The following is a 19,098-nucleotide window of genomic DNA, read 5'->3' on the forward strand; positions in this document are numbered from 1 at the left end:
TAGACTAGGTGTGATTGAGGTTCACAAGGAAGAGGTATTAGAAATCCTACAGAGTGTGAAAACAGATAATTCCTGGGCCAGATGGAATTTATCATAGGATCCTCTGGGAAGCCAGGGAGGAGATTGCTGAACCTTTGGCATTGATCTTTAAATTGTCATTGTCTACATGAATAGTGCCAGAAGACTGGAGGATAGCAAATGTGGTTCCCTTGTTCAAGAAGGGGAGTAGAGTTGCCCCAGGTAATTATAGACCAGTGAACCTTACTTCAGTTGTTGGTAAAGTGTTGGAAAAGGTTATAAGAGATAGGATTTATAATCATCTAGAAAAGAATAATTTGATTAGGGATAGTCAGCACGGTTTTGTGAAGGGTAGGCCGTGCCTCACAAACCTTACTGAGTTCTTTGAGAAGGTGACCAAACAGGTAGATGAGAGTAAACTGGTTGATGTGGTATATATGGATTTCAGTAAGGCATTCGATAAGGTTCCCCACAGTAGGCTATTGTACAAAATGTGGAAGAATGGGATTGTGGGAGATATAGCAGTTTGGATCAGTAATTGGTTTGCTGAAAGAAGACTGAGGGTGATGGTTGATGGGAAATGTTCAGCCTGGAGTCCAGTTATCAGTGGTGTACCACAAGGGTCGGTGTGGGGTCCACTGCTGTTCGTCATTTTTATAAACGAACTGAATGAGGGCGTAGAATGGTGGGTTAGTAAATTCGCAGACGACACTAAGGTCGGTGGAGTTGTGGATAGTGACAAAAGATGTTGTAGGTTACAGGGAGACATAGATAAGCTGCAGAGCTGGGCTGAGACATGGCAAATGGAGTTTAATGCGGACAAGTGTGAGGTGATTCACTTTGGTCGAAGTAACTGAATGCTAAGTACTGGACTAATGGTAAGACTCTTGGTAGTGTAGATGAGCAGAGAGATCTCAGTGTCCAGGTACACAGATCCTTGAAAGTTGCCACCCAGGTTGACAGGGTTGTTGAGAAGGCATACAGTAGCTTTTATTAATAGAGGAATCGAGTTCCGGAACCATGAGGTTACACTACAGCTGTACAAAACTCTGGTGCGGCCGCACTTGGAGTACTGTGTACAGTTCTGGTCACCACGTTATAAGAAGGATGTGGAAGCTTTGGAAAGGGTGCAGAAGAGATTTACTAGGATGTTGCCTGGCATGGAGAGAAGGTTTTACGAGGAAAGGCTGAGGGACTTGAGGCTGTTTTCGTTCGAGAGAAGAAGGTTGAGAGGTGGCTTAATAGAGACATATAAGATAATCAGAATATCTAAATAGGGTGGACAGAGAGAGCCTTTTGCCAAGTATGGTGACGGTGAGCACAAGGGGGTATAGCTTTAAATTGAGGGGTTAAAAATATAGGACAGATGTCAGAGGTAGTTTCTTTACCCAGAGAGCAGTAAGGGTATGGAATGCTTTGCCTGCAACAGTAGTAGATTCACCAACTTTAAGTACATTTAAGGCGTCATTGGACAAGCATATGGACGTACATGGAATAGTGTAGGTTAGATGGGCTTCAGATTGGTATGATAGGTCGGCGCAACACCGAGGGCCGAAGGGCCTGTACTGTGCTGCAATGTTCTATGTTCTACATCTCTTAACATGCCCAAGGTTCAAAACCAATGAATACATTTTTCCTTTTTTTGGTATTTCCAGCTATTCAGTTGTTGTAAAAGCTCACTAATCACTTGAGAATGTAACTTTTAAAAAGTTCTGCGATTTACATATGAAAGAACATGTTCATTCTAAGAGTTGAGACTTAACAAACAATGTTTAATTTCAGTTGCATCACACTGTAAACTTCTGCTATAAATTACGTGTCTTATGATCTTATACTTCACAACCACCTGATGAAGGAGCAGTGCTCCGAAAGCTAGTGCTTCCAAATAAACCTGTAGGACTATAACCTGGTGTGGTGTGAATTTTAACTTAGTTCATCAATGCTCTTTCGGAAAGGTAATCCACCATCTTTTTCTGGTCAAGCGCACAAGTGACCCTAGACCTATGGCAATGTGGTTAACTTGAATCTGCTCTCTTGGCAATTAGGAACGGGAAATAAATGCTGGGCAAGCCAACGATGCCCACATCAGCCAATGACCTGAATTCATCTACACACCAAGATGTGTATCAATGTTTGCTATAGTGTTCCTAAACTATTACCATTGAAAGAGAATACATGGGCTCATGGTAGGGGACCGTTCCATCAGTTGTTTCGTTACCTGACTGTTAATGCTTTCCTTCACAGATCTCCGTACTGTGGATATCTCAACATTTTCTAACCAACCTGTTATGATATACCTCTGGAGCAGATGGGTCTTGAATCCTAGCCTCCTGGCTCAGAGATATAAACACTGTCACTTTGCCACAATGCCGATGCCTCATCTCGTTGCTACCTTCCCAGAGATTTCCAAGTTAATTCCGACATCTTGTGTGCCACAAGGCGCTGAGAACCAGTATGTATTTCATCCACTGCAAACCATCACAAATCTCTTGGTTGCTTTTCTCTCACAAAGTCCAAACCAACTTTTATGCTTTTGTCAGCAGACACAGGTAAATTAAACAAAATAATCCCCGTAGTCCATCTCTATGACAAAGTTGGAACCTTTGTAATATCCTCCATAAGAAATGCAAATTACTTATTTTACCTTCAGATTATTTTCTTCTGTAGCACAATGATAAATTATATTTGTTATTAATCTAATTGCCCAGTCTCCAGATTCTCTGGCTCCATGAGAGGTAAAGAGAAATTTCGATATTGTTTAGACAAACACATGGCAGTTTTTGAGTTATATGTGCTTCTTGTCAGATGAGGAAGTTCAAAGAGAGTTTAAGGGTTACTGCAAATTATACCTGCAATAAATGCTGTTGGTTATAAATCTTATCAGATCGAATGGAGAGACAGTTAGAAATAATGAGGAATTTGCAACAGCAACAGTACGTGGTGGATTGCAGTGTTCGGAAGGGAGGAAAGTCTCAGATGCAGTCACATTGATGGGTTAACTCCAGGAAAGTTAAAAGAGGTAGGCAGCTAGTGCAGGAGTCTTCTGTGGCTATCCCCATTTGAAACAAGTATACTATCTTGGTAAATGTACAGGGTGATGGATTCTCAAGGGAATGTAGCAGCAACAGTCAAGATTTCTGGTATTCAGACTGGCTCTAAAGCAACGAGAGGACAGGTATGTCGGCTTCCAAGAGATCAATTGTGTTAGGGGATTCTCCAGTCAGAGGTACAGACTGACGTTTCTGTGGCCAGCAGCGAAAAATCAGAATGGTGTGTTGCTTCCCTGGTGACAGGATCAAGGATATCTCAGAGAGGGTGCAGAATGTTCTCAAGGTAGAGAGGGACCAGCAAGAGGTCATTGTCCACATTTGAAACAACAATATAGGAAGGGAAAAGGCTGAGATTCTGAAGGGAGATTACAGAGAGTTAGGCAGGAATTTAAAAAGAGGTCCTCGACAGTAGTAATAGCTGGATTACTCCCAGTGCTATGAGCTAGTGAGGGCAGGAATAGGAGGATAGAGCAGATGAATGCATGGCTGAGGGGCTGGTGTATGGGAGAAGGATTCACATTTTTGGATCATTGGAATCTCTTTTGGGGTAGAAGTGACCTGTACAAGAAGGACGGATTGCACCTAAATTGGAAGGGGACTAATATATTGGCAGGGAAATTTACTAGACATGCTCAGGAGGATTTAAACGAGTAAGTTTGGGGGTGGGGGTGGCAGGGGTTGGGACGCAGGGAGATAGTGAGGAATGAGATCAATCCAACACTGGGACAGTTGAGAACAGAAGCGAGTCAAACAGTCAGGGCAGGCAGGGACAAGGTAGAACTAATAAATTAAACTGCATTTATTTCAATGCAAGGGGCCTAACAGGGAAAGCAGATGAACTCAGGGCATGGTTAGGAACATGGGACTGGGATATCATAGCAATTACAGAAACATAGCTCAGGGATGGGCAGAACTGGCAGATTAAATGTTCCAGGATACAAATGCTACAGGAAGAATAGAAAGGGAGGCAAGAGAGGAGGGGGAGTGGCGTTTTTGATAAGGGACAGCATTACAGCTGTGCTGAGGGAGGATATTCCTGGAAATACATCCAGGGAAGTTACTTGGGTGGAACTGAGAAATAAGAAATTGGGATTTGTATTATAGACCCCCAAATAGTCAGAGGGAAATTGAGAAACAAACTTGGAAGGAGATCTCAGCTATCTGTAATAATAATAGGGTGGTTATGGTAGGGGATTTTAACTTTCTGAACATCGACTGGGATTGCCATAGTGTTAAAGGTTTAGATGGAGAGAAATTTGTTAACTGTGTACAAGACAATTTTCTGATTCAGTATGTAGATGCAGCGACTAGAGAAGGTGCAAAACTTGACCTACTCTTGGGAAATAAGGCAGGGCAGGTGACTGAGATGTCAGTGGGGCCAGCGACCATAATTCTATTCGTTTTAAAAGAGTGATGGAAAAGTATAGACCAGATCTAAAAGTTGAAGTTCTAAATTGGAGAAAGGCCAATTTTGACGGTATTAGGCAAGAACTTTCAAAAGCTGATTGGGGGCAGATCTTCGCAGGTAAAGGGATGGCTGGAAAATGGGAAACCTTCAGAAATGAGATAATGAGAATCCAGAGAAAGCATATTCCTGTCAGGATGAAAGGAAAGGCTGGTAGGTATAGGGAATGCTGGATGACTAAAGAAATTGAGGGTTTGGTTATGAAAAAGAAGGAAGCATATGTCAGGTATAGACAGGCTAGATCGAGTGAATCCTTAGAAGAGTATAAAGGCAGTAGGAGTATACTTAAGAGGGAAATCAGGAGGGCAAAAAGGAGACATGAGATAGCTTTGGCAAATAGAATTAAGGAGAATCCAAAGGGGTTTTACAAATACATCAAGGGCAAAAGGGTAAATGGGGAGAGAATAGGGCCCCTCAAAGATCAGCAAGGTGGCCTTGATGTGGAGCCGTTGAAAATGGGGGTGATACTAAAGGAGTATTTTGCATCAGTATTTACTGTGGAAAAGGATATAGAAGATATAGAATGTAGGGAAATAGATGGTGACACCTTGCAAAATGTCCATTTTGCAGAGGAGGAAGTGCGAGATGTCTTGAAATGCATAAAGGTGGATAAAACCCCAGGACCTGATCAGGTGTACCCGAGAACTCTGTGAGAAGCTCGAGAAGTGATTTCTGGGCCTCTTGCTGAGATATTTGTATCATCGATAGTCACAGGTGAGGTGCCGGAAGACTCGAGGTTGGCTAACGTATTGCCACTGTTTAAGAAGGGTGGTAAGGACAAGCCAGGGAAGTATAGAGCAGTGAGCCTGACGTTGGTGGTGGGTAAGGTGTTGGAGGGAATCCTGAGGTACAAGATGTACATGTATTTGAAAAGGCAAGGACTGTTTAGGGATAGTCAACATGGCTTTCGACATGGGAAATCATGTCTCACAAACTTGATTGAGTTTTTTTTAGATTAGATTAGATTAGATTACTTACAGTGTGGAAACAGGCCCTTCAGCCCAACAAGTCCACACCGCCCCACCGAAGCGCAACCCACCCATACCCCTACATCTACATCTACCCCTTACCTAACACTATGGACAATTTAGCATGGCCAATTCACCTGACCTGCACATCTTTGGACTGTGGGAGGAAACCGGAGCACCCGGAGAAAACCCACGCAGACACGGAGAGAATGTGCAAACTCCACACAGAGAGTCACCTGAGGCGGGAATTGAACCCGGGTCTCTGGCGCTGTGAGGCAGCAGTGCTAACCACTGTGCCACCGTGCCGCCCATAAGGTAACAAAGAGGATTGATGTGGGCAAGGTTCAGCAAGGTTCCCCCATGGGAGACTGGTTAGCAAGGTTAGATCTCACGGAATACAGGGAGAACTAGCCATTTGGATACAGAACTGGCTCACAGGTAGAAGACAGAAGGTGGTGGTGGAGGGGTGTTTTACAGACTGGAGGGCTGTGACCAGAGGATTGCCACAAAGATCGGTGCTGGGTCCTCTCGTTTTTGTCATTTACATAAATGATTTGGATGAGAGTATAAGAAGTACAGTTAGTAAGTTTGCAGCTGATATGAAAAATGGAGGTGCAGTGGACAGCGAAGAAGTTTACCTCACATTACGACAGGATCTGGACCAGATGGGCCAATGAGCTGAGAAGTGGCAGATTGAGTTAAATTCAGATAAATGCGAGGTGCTGCATTTTGGGAAAGCAAATCTTAACAGGACTTATACACTTAATGGTAAGGTCCTAGGGAGTGTTGCTGAACAAAGAGACCTTGGAGCATAGGTTCATAGTGTTGCAGGTGGATAGGATAGTGAAGAAGGCATTTGGTATGCTTTCCTTTATTGGTCAGAGTATTGAGTACAGGAGTTGGGAGGTCATGTTGCGGCTGTACAGGACATTGGTTCGGCCACTGTTGGAATATTGCGTGCAATTCTGGTCTCCTTCCTATCGGAAAGATGTTGTGAAACGTGAAAGGGTTCAGAAAAGATTTACAAGGATGTTGCAAGGATTGGAGAACTTGAGCAACAGGGAGAGGCTGTACAGGCTGGGGCTGTTTTCCCTGGAACATCGGAGGCTGAGGGTTGACCTCATAGAGGTTTACAAAATCATGAGGGGCATGGATCGGGTAAATAGACAAAGCCTTTTCCCTGGGGTCAGGGAGTCCACAACTAGAGGGCATACGTTTAGGTTGAGAGTGCAAAGATATAAAAGAGACATACAGGGCAACCTTTTCACGCAGAGGGTGGTGCATGTATGGAATGAGCTGCCAGAGGAAGTGGTGGAGGCTAGTACAATTGCAACATTTAAGAGGTATTTGGATGGGTATATGAATAGGAAGGGTTTGGAGGTTATACGGGCTGGGTCCTGGCAGGTGGGACTAGATTGGGTTGGGATATCTGGTCGGCATGGACAGGTTGGACCAAAGGGTCTGTTTCCATGCTGTACATCTCTATGACTATAATTATTTGCAAAGCTGGATTCAATTGTCTTTAAGCAGTTTGTCACTAATTCAGTCTTTCTCCAATTAAAACTTGATTCCTCGGAGTAAAAGTGCATTCGAAAACAAATTAGGCCTAGATATTCATAACACCACCATCACTTTCATAGACATGATTAGGGATGGGCTATAAATGATGCCTTAGCCAACACTAACTGCATTTTGTGAAATAATGGAAAAAGGAATTTTAATTATTATTTTTACTTAATTTTTATTTTTGAGAACCAGAGTATTGAGTAATTAATGTAAAAACAACAAATTATGGAAATCTAGAATGGGTGATGGAAGCAGTGGCAGTCAACAATGAACCAAATGAATATCTAATGGAAAGCAGTTTATGGAACAATGAACAAATTGCAGAGTGATTGGGATTGATTGGTTCACTCTCCTAGAGAGGCGTCATAGGCTGAATAATGGCAGCCTTCTGTGTTACGCTGTTCTGATTACTCACAGATTTTAATTTCATTGTGTAATGTTTTTCTGCATATATGAAACTATTTTACAAGCTTAGAAGGGCATTAACAATGGAGGTAGAAACACTAATGATAGGGGGCTCTCAGATAAGAGGAGCTGACGTGATCTTTCGTAGTTGAAACCATTAATCCCGGATGTTTTGTTATCTCCCTGGTTGCAGAGGAAGCAATAATTCTGCAAGGGTAGGTCGAGCATCAATATTTTATGGTAAATGTATGTGGGTACTAATAATGTGGGTAAGTATGTGTCAGAAATCCTGCCCTGTATTTAGACTAGGAAGCAAATTTCAAGGCAAGACTTCAGTTGTGTTTAAAATGTGTTTAAAACAAAAGCTTAAATGCATATATTGGATTGTGCAAAATGTGGGAAAATTAATCAATTCATTTCCTACCAATATATTAAAATGAAATAGGAGAACATAGATGAACATATCTTACAGGAAGATCTAAAAGTCATACCATAATAGAAACTTGGCTACTAACTGAACAAGAATGGAAAATAAACATAGCAGGATATAAATATATTCAGGATGGCGAAGAGACCTGTCGGTATCACAATACTGGTACAAGGGGGAGTACATGTTGTAATGAGGATTGATGTCAGCTGGATAGGGGTACTGCTTCAACAATGGCTAAAGCTCAAAAATATAAAGGATATTTTAAGCCAGTGAGAAACATAGGAACATGAGTAGGCCATTCAACCCTCCTGGTCCAATTCACCACTTAATATATTAAACACATCACTGCCTTAAACCCTCACTGTCCCCGTAAGAACAAGGTGCAGGAGTAGGCAACTCAGCCCTCAAGCATGCTCCGCCATTTGATATGATCATGGCTAATCTGAGTTTGGCCTCAACTCCACTTTACAGCCCATTCTCTATAACCCTTCAACTCATTACCATTTAAAAATCAGTTTATCTCCTCCTCACATTTACTCAATTTCCTGGCATCAACCACACTGAGGAGTAATGAATTCCAGAGGTTCGCTATCCTTTAAGAGAAGTAGCTTGTTTTAAATCTGTTATCACTTATCACAAGACCATGAGCTCTTATTCTAGATTCCCCAACAAGGAAACATCCTTTCTACGTCAATGGATTGATACCACTGATAACTAAAACGTTTTGACCTCCACTTTAAATGAGCTTCCACCTCCCAGAATTCCAATGATTCACTGCCCTCTTTGTAACATATTTCTCCTCATCTCAATCCAAAATAACATCCCATTTATTTTTGAAATTGTATCCCCTGGTTCTAGACTCCCCAACCAAGGTAAACATCTTATTTGTATCTACCTGGTCTATCCCTTCCGGTATTTTGTAGGTTTCAATGATATCATCTCTCATTCTTTCAGAATACAGGCTGAGTTTGCCCATCTCTCTTCAGAAAACAACTCTGGCATCTCAAGATGAAGTTTGCTAAATCTTCACTGTACCCTCTCAATGCCAACAATACCATTTCTGAGATAAGGAAATTAAAACTGCACTGTGTACTCCAAATGTGGTCTAACTATGCATCTATACAACTTCTGTACTCCAATTCTCTTGCAATAAGGGCCAACATACCATTAGCATTCCTAACAACTCACTGCAACTGCATGTTTGCCTTTAGTCACTTACTGACAAGGACATCCAAGTCCCTTTCCTTCTCCAAGGATCATAACATTATGGGAAGAAAAATTATAGAGAAAATCTGTCATATTTCCACAAATTTATAAAAGGCATTGGGATAAGGTGTCGCAAGAAATGCTACTTAAAAGAACCCATAGTATTTGGTGTGGGGTGCTGGCATGGATAGATGAGCGGCTGACAAAGAGAAAACAAAGCTTGGATAAGTGGTCCATTTTCATGATGGCAACGAGTGGAGTGCCGTAGCAATCAATGCAGGGACCAGAATAACTTCTGATATATTTTAATTACTTGGATAAGGGAAGAGAATGCGCTATCACCAAATTTGCAGATAATACAAAAATGGCAGGAAAACAAGTGGTAAAACTGGCACAAAAAGTCTACATAGAGAAAAGTACAGCAGGTAACTGAAAAAAAAAACTATCCAGTTTTGGTTCACTTATACTAGCATTGGATACAATCCAGTAAAGATTCCATAGGTTGATCCCAGGCAAGGAGGGATTTTCTTAATGAATAGGAGTTTAGATGTTGAGATGTTGTTTCCATTTGTGGGAGAGTCCAAGACCAAAAAGCCTAATTTCAGAGTAAGGGGTTGACCATTTAAGAACATAAGCAACAGAATCCGGCAATTCAGCCCCTCAAGCCTGCTCCACCATTCAATATCTGGATTAGTGGTGCTGGAAGAGCACAGCAGTTCAGGCAGCATCCAAGGAGCTTCGAAATCGACGGTTCAGGCAAAAGCCCTTCATCGGAAACAAAGGCAGTGAGCCTGAAGCGTGGAGAGATAAGCTAGAGGAAGGTGGGGGTGGGGAGAAAGTAGCATAGAGTACAATGGGTGAGTGGGGGAGGGGATGAAGGTGATAGGTCAGGGAGGAGAGGGTGGAGTGGATAGGTGGAAAAGGAGATAGGCAGGTCGGACAAGTCATGGGGACAGTGCTGAGCTGGAAGTTTGGAACTAGGGTGAGGTGGGGGAAGGGGAAATGAGGAAACTATTGAAGTCCACATTGATGCCCTGGGGTTGAAGTGTTCAGAGGCGGAAGATGAGGCATTCTTCCTCCAGGCGTCTAGTGGTGAGGGAGCGGCGGTGAAGGAGGCCCAGGACCTCCATGTCCTCGGCAGAGTGGGAGGGGGAGTTGAAATGTTGGGCCACGGGCCGGTGTGGTTGATTGGTGCGGGTATCCCGGAGATGTTCCCTAAAGCGCTCTGCTAGGAGGCGCCCAGTCTCCCCAATGTAGAGGAGACTGCATCGGGAGCAACGGATACAATAAATGATATTAGTGGATGTGCAGGTAAAACTTTGATGGATGTGGAAGGCTCCTTTAGGGCCTTGGATAGAGGTGAGGGAGGAGGTGTGGGTGCAGGTTTTAAAGATCCTGCGGTGGCAGGAGAAAGTGCCAGGATGGGAGGGTGGGTTGTCGGGGGGCATGGACCTGACCAGGTAGTCACGGAGGGAATGGTCTTTGCGGAAGGCGGAAAGGGGTGGGGAGGGAAATATATCCCTGGTGGTGGGGTCTGTTTGGAGGTGGCAGAAATGTCGGCAGATGATTTGGTTGATGCGAAGGTTGGTAGGGTGGAAGGTGAGCACCAGGGGCATTCTGTCCTTGTTACAGTTGGAGGGGTGGGGTCTGAGGGCGGAGGTGCGGGATGTGGATGAGATGCATTGGAGGGCATCTTTAACCACGTGGGAAGGGAAATTGCGGTCTCTAAAGAAGGAGGCCACCTGGTGTGTTCTGTGGTGGAACTGGTCCTCCTGGGAGCAGATACGGCGGAGGCAGAGGAATTGGGAATACGGGATGGCATTTTTGCAAGAGGTAGAGTGGGAATATGTTCATTCACGGCTAATCTCATCTCAGTCTCAACTCCACTGTCTTCCATAATCTCGAAAACCCTTGGCCCATTCCTGATTAAATTCTCTATCTCCTCAAATCTATTCACTGGCATCAAACACTCTGGATCTATGAATTCCACTCTTGTTTTTTGAATCTGCTCACGCTTAGCCTAAAATTGTTTCAGATTACCCCAGAAGATGCAGGCACGTTGGCACAGTGGTTAGCACTGCTGCCTCACAGCGCCAGAGACCTGGGTTCAATTCCCGCCTCGGGCAACTGTCTGTGTGGAGTTTGCACATTCTCCCCATGTCTGTGTGGGTTTCCTCCGGGTGCTCCAGTTTCCTCCCACAGTCCAAAAAATGTGCAGGTTAGGTGAACTGGCCATGCTAAATTGCCCGTAGTGTTAGGTGAAGGGGCAAATGTAGGGGAATGGGTCTGGGTGGGTTGCTCTTCGGAGGATCGGTGTGTACTTGTTGTGCCGAAGGGTCTGTTTCCACACTGTAAGTAATCTAATCCAATCCATTCTATATCTAATTTGTCAATCTCTGAATATACCTCAATTTGATCTCCTCTCATTCTTCTGAGTTCCACAGTATATGCCTAAACTGCTCAACCAACAGTGGACCCAGCGGCACACCATTAATCACAGGCCTCCAGTTCAAACCAGAACTCTCAACACCATCCTCTATCGCCTAACATCAAGCCAATTTTGTATCCAATTGACAAGCTCTCCCTTAATCCCATGTGATCTACACTTCCTAACCGCTCTCCTATGCAGAACCTTGTCAAAGGCCTTACCGAAGTCCAACGTCTACTACTCTGCATTCACCAATCTTCTTGATCACATCTTCAAAAAAATCAAATTTGTGAGACACGACTGTCCACACACAAAGCCTTGCTGACTATTCCTAATCAGTCTTTACCATTCCAAACGCATACAGATCCTATGTCTCAGAATGCCCTCCAAGAACCTACCCACCACTGACATCACTGATTTCTAGTTCCTTGGCTTTTTGTTACAACCTTCCTTAAATAATGGCACAATCTTGGCCACTCTCCAGCCTTGCGGCACTTCACCCATGACTGCTGATGATACAAGTATCTCAGCAAGGGGCCCAACAATCCCTTCCCTAGTTTCCTACAATGTCTTGGGATACATATAATCAGGCCTTGGGAATTTATTTATCCTTTGTGTTTTAAGACCTCCAACACCACAGCTTCTGCAATATGGACTCGTTTCACAACATCATTAGTTAATTCCCCAAGTTCCCTCGGGCTGTTGAGGCTAGGTCATCAAGTATATTTAATGCGGAGATAGAGATTTCTAATCAGCATGGAAAGGTGAGAAAATGGAGTTTGGATTATCAGAGCAGCCATGCTCTCAATGAAAGACAGAGCAGACGTGATGGGCTGAACAGCTTACTTCTGCTTGCCCATCTTATGGCCTTATGCAGGTGGGCTTGAATACCAAAATCACTGATTAATTCTCTGATTTAGCAAGGCAGGATCCGCACCCATGCCTCTAGAGCATTAACCTCAGTCTCAGTTGTTAGATCATTTTCCCAGTGACAGGACCACTGTGACACCATCCCCCGCCGACAATGCCTCTTAAGCAAAGACCTGTTCAGAAAGGGTATTTCTAGTGTTTGAGGCCCAGGTTAAAGACATAACCAGAACTGAGTCAAAGTCAGGGATGACCAGAACCAAAAAAAAACAGAACTGTCAAAGGCATTTGTTTACAGTCAGAAAAACAGATATATTTTAATCATAGCTGTTGTGTGTCAGTGAACTAGTTTGTCAACATTTAGTGATTTAAATCTTCACTTTCTTTTCAAGTCTTCAGGTAAGACAAAATTAAAATCCTCCCTGTAAGAGGAGGACATGCTTCTCATGATTTGATTCGATTTGTTATATTATTTTGTTCCAAAATATAGTGAAGACTGTTGTGCTTTGTCACCACTCTCCAGCGCCATCTACCCTCACCAGTATGAATCCTCGCCAATGCAGATGACACCGATACCGCTGAGTACTGCGAAGCTCAAACTCGGCTCCACTGCGAGTCCGCTTCAAGCCCACCTCGCAAATGTGGCCACTGCTGATGCAGTCAGGTCTCATACTGAGCCCTCACTCGTCTCTGCTGTGCCTCCATGAATCTGCGCTGGACACAGACACCACTGGGAACCCAAACTCACCTCCACCACAGCAGCCATGAGTCAGCCCTAGGACCGCTTCATTGTTGTGGAAGCCGCCGGGACCCCAAATACATTTCCGATGCCATGAGTCCGTACTGAGCTCGCTCGCTCGCTGTGGAAGTAATCACAAATTGGAGGGACCCTGAAGTGTCACTAGATACAAAACATTAACTTTGATTTCTCACCTAGGTGAAAGTGAATGCTGGAGATGCTTTTCCAGCACTACTCTAATCTTGACTTTGATTTCTCACCACAGATGCTGCCGGGCCTGGTGAGTTTTTCCAGCAATTTCTGTTTTTGTTTCTGGTTTCAATCATCCACAGTTGTTTGGGTTTTTTTGTTTAGTGTTTTACTCACTGCCAGGCATCTCTTCCAGGCACATCCACTTTGAAGAAGTTCTGCACCCCTCTCTGACAGGAATCCTTTTTCTTACTCACCGTCATTATTTTCGCAGTCACTCCTGGTTTTTCATAAGTCATTTCCACAGCCACATCACATTCCTCAGTTACCGTCTCCAGCTCAAATTCCCCCTATGTGGATTCCAAATGAAATTTCAACCTTCATGATTTGATTTCACCCAGGATCACAGATATCCCCTAAAGGGTCACTGGACCCGAAACATTAACTCTGTTTTCTCTCCACAGATGTGGCCAAACCTGCAGAGTTTCAACAGCAATTTCTGTTCTAAGTTTCTGATTTCTACCAACTGCAGTTCTTTGGCTTTTTTGGCTCAGCAGATGAAGTACATAATTCGGCTTTTAAAATATTCTTTTAATTGTATTTGTTCACAAGTTTTTGAATGCAATTCAATACTTGCTTCCATTCACAAATTTGGCAAGTTAAGAGAAACTGTTCCGTAGCATTTTGAAGATGGAAAGTTTTGGGATGGGGCGGGGGGGGGGTGCAGTTGGAGAGTACATTCTGCATGAAATACTCTCCAATTTACTCTTAAACGAGTACACAATACAATGCTTCTTCTTTTAAGCCCTGAAACTATGTCCAGCCCTGGTTTGTTGTGGATCAGCTGCAGTTCTGCTGTATATGGAGAGGCAGTCATGTTTTTCACATAACTTCACTGTTCCAATAGGAGCTGAAAGTTTTTATTAGCTTGTGTGCAAAGCTGGAGACACCAGGATCTGGAAGGCATGTTGTTGATTGGCTATGCATAAGTGTTTCCTCTGGCAATGTTTCCTCTGCTGGATTTAGGTGGCTCCTAACAGAATCTCAGGCTGATCCAACACATCAGCTTCCAGTTAAGACAGCAGGGTTACACAACAGCACAAATGGACTGTGCCTGCAATACATGTGACTACAGAGAAGCAGAAGTACAAACTATTATTTTTCATTCAACATTCACAGAATTAATATAATGTACTGAATATTAATTCAATTCAATGGATTTAGGACTATGAAGGTCCTTTGGACATAAAGTCTCTCTCTCATCTTGGTTTTTGCTTTAGTTTATATTCTTTCCATTTTCTCTTAGTGTTTGCCATTGAGCACGATGGAGGTCACTCTAACTGAATCCACCAAGTGTGAATTGGGGGGATTGAGTTGCATGCTTGTTATACCCCCTGTTCAATTCTGTTTTCCATTAACTTGCAAAGTGAAAAACATCCTTCAAATAATATACTTGTCCCTTTAAAAGAAAAATGAAACAGAAGATGATCTCCAGACCCAACTGTCTGTGGGCCAGAGCCAATAAACATCATAATTAATGCCTTTACTTGAAATGAATAAGGGAATAACACCTGCTAAGACAGACCACAAGTCATGTCTTACATCAATCAGACACAGTAAACACAAACTATGGGAAAAAAGTATATGCTTGGTGCTTTAAATTCAGCCAACTTGTAGCTGCAAACATGTTTAAACAGTTCATGAAAAAAATACACCTTGCAGTTTCTTCCACCAAACTGAAAACCATGAAGAAACAAACTCATTGTGTGGTATAGATTTGTACTTCAGTTAGGAACCTTCTTTTTATGCCAAATTTTGCGATAGAAAGAGCACACATAGGCACTGAATACCAACATGGGTAATTTTAAGCCGGTTTTCTAAACTGATGACACAGCTTACTTGACTGTACATATCTTGTTCAGAAAGCTATTAAGACAGCTCCTGCAGACACAGTCCTTAGACAGACAAACCACATTTTAAGAAAATAAATTAAAAACCATTAATCTTTAAGTATAGCCCCATCAGGACTTCATTTTAAATGTTCGCACCTCTGAAACCAACTGTATTTGGGTCCCACACCATACCCCGCCCCATCCACCTTCAGCCTCAAAATAGCATCCACATACACACAATCTAAGTAACCGATATGCTTTTGAACTGCTTACATACCATGGAGTCCTCTCTGGTGACTGAATTCATTCTTGTCTGAGTACAACAAGCATTATCTCTTATTGAGCCTTCACTCTGCTCTTCGGATCCTCGGGTTAAAAGAATTCGAAAGTGTGGTTGTCTCTGACTTCGCTCCTGTCTGATCTTAAACTTACAGGACTGTGTTTGTGGCATCGCTTCCAATGAAGCACCACAAAGCATGTCTGAATTGTTTTCCCCAGTTACTGTTCCTGCAACTTGTTCCCTTCTCTCAGCAACACCAAAATATTCAGCATTTCCTTTAACTGGAAAGGTGGCTGAGGCACTTCGCCCCAGTCGTATATGTGGATGTCTAACTGCATGCTCATCCTTTGTGCACGCTCTTCCACTTTTAAAACCCAGCCATGAGTCCTGGACATCTTTACACTGTTGCTGGAGCTGGAAGACAAAGCAAGATTTCCCCATGTTCCCCGACATGTATGGTTGATGTTGTAAAGACCAGCGCCTAGTCACGGAGGCATGAGCTTTCGGACGTCCATTACGAGTGAAAGATGAAAGCCGCATCTGATCTACTTCTGTCGGCGAGCGGTGTTGAATTGTTACATCTCCAACCTTTACATCAGAGACAGACCCATTTGTCAATCCCTCTTGACCAACAGTACATGCTTTTCGTCCCATAGGAAAAAGCGAACTTATTCTACAATTAGATGGGGAATTTCCATTAACCTGTTTTGATGCAGCCATATTATAGGATGGAGGATCATCTGTGCTTAGAGGAACACTTGGAAGAGAATGGCTCCTAGAAAATAAACCATCACTGCTGCCAATTTCCATTCCTATGTCTGGTAATGCCTGTTCTAGAGAATCCGAGACACTGGTATCACTACATCCATTCAGCGGGTTGCGCTGCAACGATATCTGCATTGAGGAGCTCCTGGTGGGTCGTGAATCCAAACTGTGCAACTGAGGAATGAACATGGAAGAGCTGCGATTCAAGGAGGTTTGATCCTGTAAAGGCAGCACAGCATCAGACACAGGCCTAGTCATATCCTGAAAAGGATGAGGGGCATTCCTCCTTGGCAAAGTATGGAATGTCATGTAGATGTCATTTTCTCTCTCTTCATCTAACATCTCCGATTCGGGATCAGTGTGACTCCTATTTGATCCAAAGTAAAGGCGCAGTCGATGGGCCATAGTTCAACATCAAGAGCCCAGTCTAAAATACGAGAAGAGGAAATCACACTGCCAAAAGCATACTTAAAAAAAGCAAAGATGTAAGCTCGAGAAAAAACTGTCCCATCTGCCAAACTGTTAGCACTGAAGCTTGATAGCGACAGATAGCAGAAATAGCCCAAGTGACAGGCGGCATTCCAGGCATGATTGGATAAAGGCAATCAGTACTACTACACAGTGTGACATGGGGTAGGGTGGTAGCAGTCACGTGATGCAACTCCCCTTCCAATGCACAGCAGCAATTTTTTCCTGAAGGCAGCAAGTGTCTGAAACAGTGCCTTCACAGCTGCTCCTTTTCCATCAAAGAGAGCAGCCCCAGCGGGAAAGCACTTGCAGCTGACCAAGGCAGCCTCCATTTACCACAATAAATCTCCTCACACGATAGCAGAATATTTTGCAAGAGGGAAAAAAAGGCAATTATAAAAGTTCTGGAGAGCTTAGAGAATCTGTAAAATATTGACGTAACCCGTCTAAATACTTGAGAGCTGGTTTTCTAAATCTCTATTTCCATAAGCTAAAACCAAAACAAATTTAATGATTACACTAAATCCAGTTTTATAGCTGCTCTGAGAGCAAAACTTTAAACACAGTTACCAAAGATGCATTTTCAGTCAGGGGAAAGCTGAAGAAATATGGTTTTATTTAAACTTCAGTGTAATAGCCAATTAAGAGCGGTGCACGGTCAACTATTTATAACTCATACCTCTTGGAAAATTGGCATAAAGTAATACACTACTGCAGTATTAATAAAAGAACTTTTAAAGTTGCTGTAAAAAGTCCCAAAAAATGCTTGTCTCCCGCATTATCAATTTTCTGCAAAGATATATTTTCTCACAGACCAACAACTGGTAGAAGAGTCTAAAATATCCAAAAGAGGAAAAGCTGTTGCCAGTTGTTTCAAAGTTTGGAAAGAAGCGGACGGAAAGCCAGGTTGGAATGGGTTAGATTTCTTTTCAAGGCAGGCAGAAAACAATAACAGTGCAGAAATAACATGAAGGAATGAGTATGAGAGGAATAAGCTGAGGAAATGGATAGCCCTGCCAAAGGGAGATTGAGGGAATCAGCTACATTAGAGGCTGGAATAGGGACACTGCAATGTGCAGGAGAAGTTGTATAGCTGTAAGAGGTTATATAGGTAAGAGATACACAAAGAAATGGAGGGCAACTGGAAACAAGGTCAAAACTACAAACCAAATGCATCAGGACAGGAGGTAGTGAATAACATAGACGACAAGACAATAGGAGATCAGGGCTCTGTACAGATATGGATGTAGATTATTGCACTTTGGACAATAGGAAATTTGTAGTTAATACATGATAGCTGGTCAGGCAAATGTTGGAATAATGTTGCATAGAGGTGGCAAATATTTTGAGGCTTTTGGTGCACAGCAGCCGAGGGAGAGGCAACACTGTGGATGTGGACAAAAAGTCTGAAGTTGTAGATTTATTTTTCAATTTGCAAGTAATGGCCAGCAAGAAAGAAGAAGAAATCAGGGACAAATGAGCAAAGTTTACTTCAAGTGCCAAAAACAATCGCATGGGCATTCCTATTATTCAGGTCACAGAAACTGTGACTCATACAAGATCTAAACAAGTCATAGAGTCATACAGATGTACAGCATGGAAACAGACCCTTCGGTCCAACTCATCCATGCCAGCCAGATATCCCAACCCAAACTAGTTGCACCTGCCGAAACCTGGCCATATCCCTCCAGACCCTGTTCATATACCCATCCAGATGCCTTTTAAATGTTGCAATTGTACAAGTCTCCCCCACTTCCTCTGGCAGCTCATTCCACACACCACCACCCTCTGCGTGAAAAAGTTGCCCCTTCAGTCTGTTTTATATCTTTCCCCTCTCACCATAAACCTATGCCTTCTAGTTCTGGACTCCCTCACCCAAGAGAAAAGACATTGTCTATTTACCCGATCCATGCCCCTCATGATTTTATAAACCTTTATAGGGTCACCCTTCAGCCTCCGATGCTCCAGGGAAAACAGACCCAACCTATTCAAGTCATTGTGGTATGAACAGAATTGTTAGATATGGAGTCAACTGTCCAGTATAGGTATTGATAATATGGCTGAAAATGCTATTGTGGGGAAAAATAAACAAGAACATGCATTTACGTGTCAATTGAGGACCACCAGATGTTCTAAAGCACTTTACAATATTCTTCTGAATTGCAGTTATATAGGAAATGTGAGTTAATATGTACACAGCAAGACACTGTAAACAGGAGTGTGATAATGAACAGATCACCCATTTTTAATTATGTCAACTGAGGAATAAATATTGGTGAGGATACAGAGGATAACCACCCACTGCCCTTCTTCCAAGTGGTGCCACATGTCTTATCAGCTGAGGTAACAGGCAGCATGTTCA

General features: G+C 43.0%; 1 protein-coding gene across 11 annotated transcripts in view; it reads right to left on the reverse strand.

Annotated features, from left to right (window-relative positions):
- nedd4l (NEDD4 like E3 ubiquitin protein ligase) overlaps positions 1-19,098 on the reverse strand; it is a 497,532-nt gene that overhangs the window by 237,858 nt on the left and 240,576 nt on the right. For 4 of the 11 annotated variants that reach the window (XM_072573735.1, XM_072573727.1, XM_072573711.1 and 1 more), the window contains exon 1: positions 15,501-16,792. The exons of 3 other annotated variants lie outside the window; for them this stretch is intronic. In XM_072573735.1, coding sequence (XP_072429836.1) covers positions 15,501-16,673 — 1,173 coding nt within the window. In that variant the 5' untranslated portion in view covers positions 16,674-16,792. Of the gene's footprint in view, positions 1-15,500; positions 16,794-19,098 lie in introns of those variants that run through there. 4 more of the 11 variants (XM_072573754.1, XM_072573744.1, XM_072573720.1 and 1 more) reach the window with 2 other exon arrangements.

The sequence above is a fragment of the Chiloscyllium punctatum genome, chromosome 1 (assembly GCF_047496795.1).
Source record: "Chiloscyllium punctatum isolate Juve2018m chromosome 1, sChiPun1.3, whole genome shotgun sequence".
Lineage (NCBI taxonomy): Eukaryota > Metazoa > Chordata > Chondrichthyes > Orectolobiformes > Hemiscylliidae > Chiloscyllium > Chiloscyllium punctatum.